At 44.4% G+C, this 14,061-nt stretch overlaps 1 protein-coding gene across 1 annotated transcript in view; it reads right to left on the bottom strand.

Moving 5' to 3' along the window:
- Positions 1-14,061, bottom strand: part of PUS7 (pseudouridine synthase 7) — a 44,744-nt gene that overhangs the window by 26,314 nt on the left and 4,369 nt on the right. Inside the window, exons 2-6 of the mRNA XM_075912019.2 lie at positions 13,577-13,646; positions 10,483-10,860; positions 5,746-5,830; positions 5,535-5,636; positions 4,999-5,143 (exon numbers count right to left, since the gene is read on the bottom strand). Of these exons, the coding sequence (XP_075768134.1) occupies positions 4,999-5,143; positions 5,535-5,636; positions 5,746-5,830; positions 10,483-10,832 (682 nt within the window). The 5' untranslated portion in view covers positions 10,833-10,860; positions 13,577-13,646. The remainder of the gene's footprint in view (positions 1-4,998; positions 5,144-5,534; positions 5,637-5,745; positions 5,831-10,482; positions 10,861-13,576; positions 13,647-14,061) is intronic.

The following is a 14,061-nucleotide window of genomic DNA, read 5'->3' as shown; positions in this document are numbered from 1 at the left end:
CTTCAATCTGAGGGACAACAAACGTCACTGTGGACAATGATGGAGAGCACTGCCAACAAGTTACTGAGGTAGTAAGTCCATGCCTGAAGTACTCCAAATACCATACATACAAAAGCACTTGCAACTTAGTGGGTGGGAAAACATTCTTGTAACCCTTATTCCCACAAGCACTCCCAGCGTGTTTTTCATATAAGAACAGATTATTATATATTTCAAGTGTTTCTTGCCAGGTCCCATTCAGTACTGAGTTCCCAGTTGTTAGACATTGTATACACACAAGACTGAGATATAAACTTAGATGTGCGCCCCAAAGAGCATATAGTCCACTGTCCTCATTCTGCAAGCATTTATGCACACTCAGTAATATTTTGCACATGCTTAGTTACTCAACTTACATATGTAAATGTTTGCAGGATCAGGGCCTAAGAATCGATGTTTAAAACACAATAAATCCTACTGCAACTTATGAAGTTGATCCCGAAAATATTTTTCCTCTAGAGACACACTTTTTTTTTTTAAATGGACACCAATTAAGATCTTCTCAAATCGTATTTGCAAAGTAACTTTTAATTGCAGTTGTTCAACTTAATACATGCACTCTGCCATAAAAATGGTTAAGGAATGTAAACATCAGCAGGACAAACTGAGGAAGACTATTATAACCTAAAGGAAAACAGAGTTGTTTGGAAATTACTTTTTTGTACTTGCATGTATGCATACTCCATGCACAAAGCATGCAAACACAAGACTAATTTGACACCATTCATATGATAAATCTTACACGTGTAATAATAATTTGCAATGGGTTTTTGATACTTTAAATACGCCACCATGGGGCATAAGACATTTATATTTGCTTTAAAAAAAATCAAATAAAACACAATCTTATCTGAAGTAGCATATGTAGTTCCTATTTAATTTCCAATACAAATTTTTGAGCCCATATACTGATAATGAGATATTATCCATCTGAAATCTGTTCCTAATTGATTTCACGTAAACTGAAATAAGCCTCGTTAAAACCAAAATTCGAGCAGCCACACAGCCTGCCACCCTCATTTAATTAAATCAGTTTATGAAAGCCTCAAACCCTGAATTAAACTGCTGAAATTCTGTGTTTAGGCCAACCTTTAGACTTAAAATCTGTTTACCAACTTGTCAAAGATGTCAGATAATGGGCACACAATATTTTATATACAAGCAGTCCCCGACTTACGCGGACCCAACTTACGTCGGATCCGCAGTTACGAACGGGGCTGCCCCAGAGTACACGGACTGCGGGACCTCGCAGTCCTGCCGCCCGTGTACTCTGGGGCTTTCTCTGAGTCTCCCTGGTCTGCAGACCAAGAAGACGCAGAGCAAAGCCGCGGAGGGGCTCGGGCAGCCCAGGGGCGCCTGGGCTGCCCGAGCCCCCCCACCCGCCCCTCCCCCGCGGCTTTGCAAAGCCGCGGGGAAGCCGGCAGCGGAGCAGTCCAGGCACACCTGGGCTGCCTCGCTGCCCGAGCCCCCCCACAGCTTTGCAAAGCCGCAGGGAAGACGGCAGCGGAGCAGTCCAGGCGCGCCTGGGCTGCCTCGCTGCCCGAGCCCCCCCGCAGCTTTGCAAAGCCGCAGGGGGGCTCGGGCAGCGAGGCAGCCCAGGCGCGCCTGGACTGCTCCGCTGCTGGCTTCCCCGCGGCTTTGCAAACCTGCGGGGGGGGGCTCAAGCAGCGAGGCAGCCCAGGCGTGCCTGGGATGCTCCACTGCCGGCTTCCCCGAGGCTTTGCAAAGCTGCGGGGGAAGCCGGCAGCGGGACAGCCCAGACGCTCCGCGGCTGTCCCGCTGCCGGCGTCCTCAGAGGCTTTGCTCCCGGACTCCCTGGTCTGCTGGTCTCCAGCAGACCAGGGAGACGGGGAGCAAAGCCGCGGAGGACCCAGGCGGCGGGACCTCGGTGCGTCTCGGTCCGCCGCCCGTGTCTTCCTGGTCTGCTGCGGTGTGGGGGGTGCAGCTAGTACGCCCCCCCCCCCCCCAGCAGACTAGGCTTTTCTCCGGACGCCTGTGGCAGAGCAGCTGGGGTGCTGCCAGTTGGTCCCGCAGCGCCGCTCTGGGTGCTACTGGTCCAACCCAGCAGCACCCCAGCTGCTCTGGTCCTGATTCAGCCGCTGCTGGTCAGTTTCAGCAGCGGCTGAATCAGGACGCCTGGGGCAGAGCAGATGGGGTGCTGCTGGGTTGGTCCCTGGCACCTGTACCTTCTCTTACCCCTGCACCCTCCTGGTGCCTCCCCCTTCGCTCCATTTTTCCCTGATGCCCACCCTTCACCACCCTCTGCCCCTGTGCCCTCACACATGACTTGCTCCATCCCAGCCTTCCTCATGCCCACCCCTTCTTTCAAGCCTTCTCCCAGCACCTCCCCTCACCCCTCTAGCCCCCAATGCCCTTACCCTCCCCCCTCCCAGCATCACCCTGTCCCCCTCCCACTAACACCTCTCCTCCTGCCCTTTTCTTTGTTGTCTGCCATTTGTCTCTCCTCCACCCCAGTCCCTTTCGCCCGCCGGGCGCCACAGGGCAGGGACACTTGCGCGCCCGGGGACAGGGCTCCCCAAGCGCCGGGTGCCTGGGGGCGTTCCCCCCCCCCCCAAGCGCCACGTGCCCAGGGCCGCCCCCCACCAAGCGCTGCACGCCCGGGGCCGGCGCCTCTCCCCCCAAGCGCCGCGCGCCCGGGGCCAGAGCCCTCCCCCCTAAGTGCCCAGAGCGCGGGCGGCCAATCTGCGGTGCTCCCGGGGTGCCTTCCCCTTCCCCTCCACACAAGCTCCTTCCTCTCCCAGCCCTTCCCCTTTCCCTCTGCAGAAGCCCCTTCCCTTCCCTCCCCCTCCCTTTTCCTCTCCCGTACCTTCTGCCTTCCACTTTGTGGGGCCAAAATCTGTGCTCTATCCCCGGACTCCGAACCCGCAACTCAGCCATGTGGCGCATCACAGCGCCCAGCAAGTTTAAAATCCCGGGCTGTGACGTTATGTCACGTCTGGGCATCTGTCCACCCGCTGGTTTGAGCGTGCTGCGCAGGGCAGCAGCAGCCAGCCAGGAGGAGCTCAGGGAAGGTCGCGCACGGGTCCAGGGATGGGGGAGAGATGCTCTGGGGCCGGGCTGGGAGGACGCGCACGGGGTCGGGACCAGCTCCAGCTATCGCAGGAGCATGGGCACCACGAGCCCACACAACTCGCCGCTCATGCCTCTGCTGGCTAGCTGGCTCTCTCTCTCTCTCTTTTTCAGAGGCGGCGGGAGAGCGCTGGCTCCTCGTGGAACCCCTCGTTGTGCTTTGCGGAACCCCAGGGTTCCGCGGAGCACCAATTGGGAAACACTGATCTAGGCTACGTCTAGACTGCAGGCTTATTTCACAAGAAGCTTTTCCGGAAGAGATCTTCTGAAAAAACTTCTCCTGAAAGAGAGCGTCCACACTGCGAAAGCACATCGAAAAAGCCATCTTCGTTTTCGACAGATAGCGTCCACGTTGAATGGACGCTATCTCGCATGTAAGCTGTGATTACTATGGGTGGAATAGCCACCAGTACACCTGTGCTTTTTCTTCTTTCCTCTTCTTGCGAAAGAACTCCCTCTCTTCCCCATCCCCACACATCTTTTTCTGAAAGAGCTCTTTCGGAAAAAGGCTTCTTCCTCGTAGAAAGATGATTACCAGCTCTGGAAAAACCCCTCTGTTCTTTCGATTTACTTTCGGAAGAACGCAATTGTAGTGTGGACATAACTCAGGTTGTCAGAAAAACAGCCGTTTTTCCGACAAAACTCTGTAATGTAGACATACCCCTAGATATTACCATATCCCTCATTATTCTTACTACACAAATGTAGTTACTATACTTGATGACGATGGATACAGATAGCTTTCTACTTATAACTTTAATTTTGTCATACCACAGTGTAGCCATTAAATGAAAACACAAGCTCATTCAACCATTTAAAAAAATTGTATCTTAGAAAAGAATTGGTACTGGAAAACTCTAATTTAAATAAAATGTAATCCTGAAAGTTATTGAACAAATTGGGATAAATTCTGGCATCACTAAAATCAATGGAGACTTTGCCACTGACTTTAATGAAGTCAGGATTTCACTCACTGAATTTATTATTATTTGTATTACTGCTCTGCCTACCAACCCTGCTCACTGATCAAGCCCCCATTGTGCTAAACACTGTACAGAGAAAATGTGAAATTTATAGTTTTCATAATGATGACAACTTAATTTGGATCCAATTAGGTTCATATGGCCTACATTTAAACAGTAACTATAGAATTAAAAAACCAAAAACTTCTATGTTGTCTATTTGGCACTCAGAATCATAGAAATGTAGGCCAGAAGGGACCTTGTGTGGCCAATAAGACCAGCCCTCTGAGTTGAGGCAGGACCAACCCAGAGTCTTCCTGACAGACATTTTAACGAACAGTTTGACTCAACATAAAGAACTAGGGATTTCCACAACCTACTTCAGAAGCCTATTCTAGAGCTTAACTACGCGGATCATTAGATTCTTATTCTAATACCTAACCTAAATCACCCTTGCTGAAGATTAAGCCCATTACTTCTTGTCCTACCCCGAATGAATGTTGAAGATGGAGTGTATGGGGGGGGAACCAGAACAGTTTTCCAATAAGTTATGGGCTATTATAAAGGGTGACTGATTGTTTTCAGTCTTCTTCTGGTCCTAATACCTCTCATGCCATAATCCCAGTAAAACACTTTTACTTTTGCTACTCACTACTTAATTAGTGGTTTGAAGGAAAAAGGAAAAACAAAAAACAAAGAAATCTACAATGATGTATTTTAGTATACCCAACTGATGCCCTGTGTCATTTAGCAGTAATATAACTGGGTGAATCAGTACAGAGTTATGCAACAGCCTCCAAATCCAAATTATAACATCCCCGCAATTACGTGATTATAATTAAACATTTTGTTTTTAAATTGAAGTTCAACTATAAACATGAAATGATGGTGATAGTAACAAACTCACTTGCTAATGCTTTCTTCCCAGCAGCATGGTAAGCAACTATGTATTTTTTCCCATCCCGGTCCTCAGTTTTTGTCTCTAATCCAGGAAACAAAGACTTCACAGCCTGGTGGATAATAGTTCTTTTTTCTTTAGTGTCTTCAATAACCTACATTTAACAAAGAAAATTGATAACAACAGTTTTAATTTGGTCATATGTACTTTTCTTTTTGCTTTAAAAACACAAAAAAATCATTTTTCTGCTCAAAAACCAATCTTAAGAAAACAGGTATAATTCAAAGGACATGTCCTACTTGCTATAATTAATTCATAAAAATATATTTTATGCAAGTGAAACCAAGGTGTGTACTCACACACACAGTTCAGTGTACATTTGTCTTTGCATGATCAAGTCCTAAATTTACAACTTTTTAGCATATCCTACTGTAATATAAAGATCAAATTACATCGATAACTAACATCCTTTCCCTGCACATACCCATCTCCTTCCCAAAAAAGAACACATTAACTAAATGCTTTTTATTGTTTTACCATTTTACCTCTATGGCAACACTGGTTTCTTTGTTCTTAAAAAGTTGGAGCTCTTCTAAGTGCTGCTTGTCTTCATTTGACAAAACTGTAAATATTTCTTCTGAAGTGTCCTAATATATGCAAAAGAATACAATAACGCACAAGAGCCAGTCAGAACAAGTTTTCATGAGTGTTTTAATTAAAAAAAAAGTATAGTATGGAAAGCTACTCAAAATTTACCTCAACATCCACTGGAACAGAAAAGTCATCTAAATGGCTTATGCACCCATTTTTTCCTATTTCATGAACGACAAAGTCTGAGTATCTAACAGAAAAACACTGGAGGTTAAAAAACACAGGGAAAACTAAAGGCTTCTATAAACAGTAAGCTATATTTTTCAATAGACTTTATTCAGTTTCTAGATTAAATCTTCAGCCATTATCTACCAAAAAGCTTTCTTCCACCCCAGGAATTTAACCCAAAGGACACATTAAATACTAGACAGAATCATCTTTAATCATCATTTGGAAACTCAGTTTGAAAATTATATTTATTCCACTCCCATTCTTCCCCCATCATAGAAGCACAAATACTGATTAGTTAATGTCGGGATATTCCTGAGTGTTAAAGCCACTAGTATTTAAAAAGAATCCTAGAAACATAGGACTAGAAAGGACCTCAACAAGTTACATAATTCAGGCTCTTGCACCAAAGCAGGACTTAAAAGTATTATTTAGAGACCATCCATGACAGATGATGTTCTTAAAAACCTCCAGTGACAGATTCCACAACCATCCTAGGTAAAGTGCTTAAATACACTTACAGTAAAGAAGTTTTTTCTATTGTCTAATCTAAAACTCTCTTGCTGCACTTTAAACCCCATTACTTCTTGTCTTCTCCTGTCTGATTTGAAAAAAAGAAAAACACCTTAGTGTTATTTACATAGCCGGAGTTGCGTACCTTAAGCCGACCTTCCAGCATCTAGTATAGACCTGGCCAAAGACATCAGAGAGAGATAAAGAGTATATATAAATTTTAAAAAGGGGGGAAAACTTAAAAAATTACAAGTGGACATAATCTGTTGGGGGAGTTAATGCTTGGGTCTTCCTTTACAGATCACCATTGTAAACTATATCCTGATTTTTATCTACTTACCCAAGAAGTTTTATATACAATAGAAACTGGATAGTTTGCTTTCTATCATTCATACATGGAAACAAGCAGCCTCTCCCAGTTTCCCAACAATAAGAGCAGATCATTGTTATGGGTCTTCATGATATAGAGGCCTCCTCATTTAATAAAATGAACTCTAACTTTTATAAGTATAAAAAATATTTAAAAAATAAATTAAAAATATTAATGGAGATTGCCTATCTCCTAGAACTGGAAGGGACCTTGAAAGGTCATTGAGTCCAGTGCCCTACCTTCACAGCAGGACCAAGTATAAGAAGTAGCTAACTGGGTTCCACATATAAATAAGCAAAGTAGATTGTATATATTATATATAACATTCTGAATTGATTACTTGCTAGTTTGCAGAGCTCAGAAATTCATTTACACTCCTAGTCATTAATAAGAATTAAAGATTCTGCTGCACTACTATTTCATGAATTAGTACATTAACTCTGCCACTTCAACAAACATTTGTCAGTATTAGCTGTATATGAGCTCAAATCATCCTATTCCCAGGAAAAATGGTGTCAGATTTCAGTTCATAGTTATGCAGGTGGAAATCCAGATAATTCTACTACCGTAAGAGTCCTTCTGAATATTCACCAAAGTAACAACCCAGATTCTGATCCAGTCTTCTTTTTTTTTTTTTTTTTTTAAGACAGCAAATTGGTGCCAGAAGAGGGACCATAAAGAGGTCCCTTTCCACATTAGTAAATACAACTTATCCTGGCTTTGCTAAAGTGAGAATTTTACAAGCAGCTGACAGAAAAAGTTGTCAACTTTCATTCAGCATTTCATAATCAGAGGGGAAATGAGGCTTCACTGTGAGATCTCTCTATTTCATTACATCTAAATCCACACAAGCACATATCACACCTCTATAAAGCAACATTCGTTTGGCAAAACTCCTTCTTTATTATTTTCCCATAGATGCTATTGTGAAGGAAACATTACAAATGCATAAGTTACATATGCTTATTAAAGTCACATATCCGCTTTATATTTGTGAGCATCCGCATATGTGGATGCAGATATCTGCAAATCATTTTTGCAGGTGTGGATATCAATTTTGTATCTGTGCAAGGGTCTAGTTATGTTATATCTGCAGTTTCAGAAAAAAGTGCATAACAGTGTCTATTTATAGTAAAATTATGTACATATAGGAAAAACTGCAAAACGTGTTGGTGTATACATATATACACCCCAATTAGACAAAACATGTTTAAGTGCTTTGCTGGATTGGGACAATAATTTGTACATTGTTTCTTCAGAAAGATTTTGAATTTATATTTTGGGATTTCTGGTGAAAGACAGTATTTATCTTAAATAAGATTTAAGAATGCTATGTTGTGATGAAATAAGAATAAGGAATTTATTATGTAGGCAGTGTGCGATTTGTGATCTCCTCAATTATTTTCAGGCTCTTTGGTTTGTTGTAAAGCAGGCTTTTTCTGTCCACGGCCTTCACGTATAGCCCATCATGCCACACAAGGCCCATCACACAAAACCCAGATACTCAGAGGAGCATGGGCAGCACAATGCAGTTTTGTGAATGGAATTTGATCTTATAGGCATTCTGGGACTCACAGGCACCAAGAAACAGGGAGGTGAGCATGACTAGATAGTGCTTACAGATAAGCCTCATTTGACCGTAGCTTGACCAGTCTTAGGGGCAAAGGGAAAAAGTAAACATAGGGTAATAAAACACAATTGTCTTACACTAACTATGCCCCATCTGGTCCTGTCCACGAGGGGATCACGCATACATCACGAAAAATTCCTATAGGGCAGTATTGTCATACTACCTCATCACTAGCCTATCAGGCCCTGCCAAATGCAGACCCTAGCATGGCATCAGACACCGAATTTTTGTATAAAAGACCCTCTACCCCTTTGTTCGACGGAGGTTCCGTGTATTGAGGGCACGTGTCTTTTTTTTTTTTTTGCCCTGCTAAAGGACTGATCACCCTGAGGCTGCCTCCCCACCCTTCGAATCAAATATAGGGGTGCACGAGTCCTGAGCATGCTTCGAGTTCTAGTGTGTCTTTGTGTTGTTATCGTTTCTGGATTTGTAAGTATTGCTTAAATGTATTAGTTATTGGTTTAATTAATAGTCAAATTGTGTTAATTTCATTGTGTAATTCTGTAAAGCGTATCTAAGTTCTGTTAACCACACTGTGTAAACTGTATAATTTTGTGTTGTGTAGTAGTATTGTATTTAGGTTAAATATAAGTGTTAGAAATAGAAGCCCCGGAGTTGTTAAGTTGTAAAAGTAGATTTATGACTAACTCCACCAGCTGCCCTAAAATAACCATAGAGGAGCTGGCTTTAGACAAAGTTTTTATTATCATTATATTGTCTTTGTTTTGTATTTTTGTTAAGCAAATTAGAGACAGTGATTTGGTATAGTTGAATTGTAATCAAAGAAGTTTGTAATTAGTTAAGTACAGCTAAGTTTAGGGTTTTCTACACTGTAAAAGTATTAAGCAATTGCTAGTTTAAAAAAAAACATTTGCTAATTGTTAGTTTTGATAAAAAAAAATCATTCCATTTAATAAAAATAATTTGTTTCATCATCATCCAGTAGTTTTCACTGGGTAGTCGGCTTTAACCCTTGAGGCTCCCATCACATCACCGAACCAAGGTGTAACATGGTTTTGTACATAAAACTTATAATTGACAAGATCTGTACATTTTAGCATTAGAAGGGACCATTAGACCATCACCACATAGCAACTAACTTACTTTTTCAAAAACTTGTTTGACTTTGGGATCATAAATATTTTGTCACATCTTTTACATACATTAGCAGTACTTCTAAGGAATATACTGCATATTGTAACTAGATTGCATTTTCTGTACATAGCTGGCAAAGTGTATTGCAAATTCATATAAAATTATCTTTCCTTAGAGTCCTATTTCTCAGTTTCACTCAGAAGAACAAACACTATAGCAGTGGTCCCCAACGCGGTGCCCGTGGGCGCCATGGTGCCTGCCGGGCCATTTCTGTGTGCCCGCTGAGTGATCAGGGCCGGCCCCGCCCCCGGGCACGCAGTGTATGTGCGGCCCCGCCCCCGAGGTGCACGGCGCAAGGACTGTGCCAGCCCTGGGTGTACGGCACAGGGGCGGCGCTGGCCCCAGGTGTACAGCGTATGGGCTGTGCCGGACCCTAGGCACGTGACAGAGGAGTGGAGCCGGCCCCGGGCATGCAGTGCATGGGCTGTTCCGGCCCCGGGCACATGGCATATGGGCGCTGCCAGGTCCTGGGCCTGTGGGCGTCCCCACCCCTGGGCGTGCGGCACAGGAGCGGCGCCGGCCCCGGGCATGCAGCGCATGGGCTGTTTTGGCCCCAGGCGCGCGGCATATGGGTGCTGCCGGGTCCTGGACGTGTGGCATATGGGCAGCCCCACCCCTGGGCGTGCAGCACAGGAGCGGCACCAGCCACGGGAGTGCGGCGCAAGGGTGGCGCCAGCACCGGGCATGCGGTGTATGGGTGGTCCCGCCCCCGGGTGTCCGGCATGTGAGTGGCCCCGCCCCCGGGCGCCCGGCAGCCCCAAAAGGTTGGGGACCACTGCACTATAGGAAGGCACCAACCATGAAAGAACTGAAGCTCTCTCAGAACCATAGTTTTTAGAAAGGAACGCAGAGAAACACACCAGAAGATAACCTATTGTATCTTGATAAGTCAGTGTTGTACCAGAGCTGATAGTGTCTGACTCCGAGATTAAACAGAGAAGGAAAATGGAGAATAGGTGCTAATACAAAGAATTAAAGTATAAAGGATTACAAGATAAAAAGTTACCTCTCTTTTAAGATTCCAGAAAAGCCTTTGTGAGAGCTGACAAACTTTGTAATACCAACATCAAGTTCTGTTAGTCCATGCTTCATCATATCCGCAAAGCTCTCGGAATCCCCTTCTTCATCACTTCCCTCGAGTTCATCATCTTCCTCCTCACCTTCCTCATTCATGATTATGTCATCTTTCTTGTCTTCAAGCAAAAGTTTGCTAGGTTGTTCAGGCACACTTTTCTCAGAATTGTTTCTCGTGTTAGAAGACTCTTCTGAGAACTTTTGCCTTTTAATTTCATCCACATTATCCACATCGTCCTCCGAATGAGCACGTTTCAAGGATGTCATTTCTACAGCTTCCATATTTAAAGGCACAGAGTGGTACAATGTCCTGGAGAAGAAGGAGGACCAATTAAAATGGTTTATTTCCAAACCTTTTTTTAAATTGCTTTAAAACAATGTTTTAAATATGGAATGCATACAAACCAAAACACAAAGCAGCAAATTCTGCTTCAAGTTATACCCGAGCAATCCCAGAGTCAATGGATTTGCACGGGGGGGAGGGGAAAGAGTTAAACTACATGCAAAGACACAAAGAAGACATGCTTGGCAAACACAGGCTTTGTCTACAATGCCCAGCTTGCTTTAATGAGGTAGTGTGGTTTAAGGTCAGTGGTTTTCTAACTGTTATGGAATGTCTGACACTGGGTCTTGTTGCTGCAGGAGATCAGGTGACCAGTTGAAGTGCTAAAGCAGCTACCTGCCTGTCCTGGCACAGCAGACTGTCTGCGCAGCAGGCCTGGTTCCTACGTGGTGGTGGAGGAAGAGAGCAAACCGAGCTCCATGCACTGCCGAGCACTAACTCTGTGCTCCCATTGGCTAGGAACCTGCTGCTGGCTGCTTCTGGGGCGCAGCATGGTTTGCAGTGCTAGGAGAGGCGGGAAGCCTGCCTTAGCACCTCCTGCTGCACCACTGACTGGGAGCTGCTCAAGGTAAGTCCCTGCTGCCGCAGCCTTGACCCCCAAAGCTGGAATCCTCTCCTACACCCCAAAGCTCTCATCCTCAGCCCCACCTGGGAGCCCACACTCTAATCAAGTTATATTGGGTCATGGGCATCAACAATTTTTTCAACTGGTTCTTAAGGAAAAAAAGTTTGAAAAACCACTGCTCTAGGTAAACCACCTCCACGAGGGGAGTAGCTAACAGTGCTGGGAGTGCAACTCCCACCCTGGGAGCCTATTTACAGTGGCGCTGCACAGCACTGTAACTTCCTGTGCTCGGGGGGGGGGGGCAGTTTCACACCCCTGCGCAAGAAAATTACAGCAGAGTAACATGGTGGCATACAGGCTCAGTGCAGGAAAGGGGGAGTGAAAGATTAGGAATCCTGACTCAGAAAGACAGAAAAATCACTCCTGACAAATACTGTCAGGCTCAGGCCTGGTCTATACTTAAAACATTTACTGCACAGTAGGGATGCAAGTGACTAGTCGACTACCCAATAAGCATAAGCTTATTGGGTAGTCAAGTCACTACATGATTAGTCGTTTCACCTCCCTTGCTGCCTCTGATACAGAGGTGAGGGGGGGAGCAGAAAAGGAGCTGGTGCTGTGGGAGCCAGCTTAAAAGCTGGTTCCACCCAGCACCATCTCTGCGAGGGGAGGAGGGGGCGGGGAAACAGCACAAGCATGGACTGAAGCAGTCCACACTCACCTTGGGTTCCCCATTGGGCCTCTGCCTTTTAAATGTAAGAACCACGAGCAGTTTACTACATTTAAGGCAGAGGCACAGACGGGATAGCGAGCACCCCACCACCCTTTATCAACTAATCAAGTAGTTGATGGAAGTTCCATCGACTACTTGATTACCTGACTAATCAAAATGTAACATCCCTACTGCATAGCTACTTGGATATGGAGGAACCGGGGTGTATATATGAAGAATCACACCCCTAACCAACATAGCTGCTAGTATAGATGCAGCTATACTAGCAAAAAAGTGCTTTTCCCAGAGTAGATTATTTCATTTAAGAATGTAAGAATGGCCAGAATGGGTAGGACAAAAGGTCCATCTAGCCCAGCATCCTGTTCCCCAACAGTGGTCAATGCCGGGTGCTCCAGAGGGAATAAGCAGAACAGGTATTCTTCAAATGATCCCTTGCCTGTCACCCATTCTTAATTTCTGACAAACAAAGGCTAGGGATGCCATTGATGGATCAATCCTCTAAGAATGTATCTAGTTCTTTTCCGAACCCTGTTAAAGTCCTTGTCTTCACAACATCCTCTAGCAAGGAGTTCCATAGGCTAACAGTGCATTGCATGAAGAAATTTACAGAACTGGTTTATGATCTATTAGCAAAAGAACTAACTGACTGATATAAAAAGCATCTCCAGTACAGGGCTTATCTTATTGGCATATTTCTACTGGCAAACACTTTCTAGTGTTGACAAAGCCTCAGACAGGAAAGGACTACTTCCAGAAGAGACTTTGAGGTTATGTAAGGAAATTACAGTGGAAGGTTCAGGGAAGACACATCTTATCTCACCAACAGGAATAAAGGTTTATTACATCTGTCTTTATGAAAGACAAGGAAAAAAAGAATCACATTTTAGACAGATTTAGTTTTTGAAAGTTTTCCAGCGTTAGTGCTCTTGCAATTTCTCCCAACTGGCACCTCACCACCAGCAAATCCAGCCTCGTACCTTGCCAGCTCTCCTTTCCTCATTATTTTCAATTGCTGTGATGGTGCCGGTGCCCAACTATCCTACAGCTGGCCACATGGATTTCGTTGCTGTTAATTTGGGGCCTAAGATACGTCTAATCCATCTCACTACAGCTACATCTGACTATTTTGTATTCTTCCACTTCCCAAAAAGATCTCATTGTGTGTACATCAATAATTCAGACACAATGGTTCAGTGTATTACCCTCACAGTCTGTATATTATATATTTCACCTCTTCTGTTCCCAGAAAAAGTTCCTGCTCTTGCTCTGTAAGACACAGTTCTAACCAGTGAGTTGCTAAAGGTGCAGTGAGGAAACCCCGAGAGGGAAGGGTCAAGCAGTGAGTGACTGAAACAAGCTCTGGAGAGACGGATGTTACTACTCACTCTTGTGGAACTGTGCACGTGATTCTCTTCACTGTCCACTTATGGGCCAGCAGGAACAGAACTTTGGGGACTAGAAAAGAAAGAGAAAACTGAAATTATAATTACAAAATTATTAAACAGCAGAGACAATAAATGGGTCAAAAGTGCTTCAGAGGCCCCCAGATCTATGCTCCTTACTGATTCCAGAGGAATGGGAATGATGGAAGGGGTGGGGGGAAGAATCACATGTCCCCACTGATTCTATACAAATTCCATGAGTTAAAATACAGATAATCCTAGCATTTCTGTGCAATTTTCCCTGTGGAAACAAGGAGCTGGCCCTGCACGTGTGTCTCTGTGTTTACAATGCCTCTAAAATCTCCATCCACACTCATGAACATAAATCATCATGAAAAATTGAACACGAATGAGAGTAAAGAAGGTCCTACACAAAGGAATTCCTAGTTCCGTGCATCATATTATACAAGGGAACTTGTGTAACTGGA

Source organism: Pelodiscus sinensis, chromosome 1 (assembly GCF_052426305.1).
Source record: "Pelodiscus sinensis isolate ZL-2025 chromosome 1, ASM5242630v1, whole genome shotgun sequence".
Taxonomy (NCBI): domain Eukaryota; kingdom Metazoa; phylum Chordata; order Testudines; family Trionychidae; genus Pelodiscus; species Pelodiscus sinensis.
The sequence above is the reverse complement of the archived record's forward strand: the minus strand, read 5'-3'. Positions and strand labels throughout refer to the sequence as shown.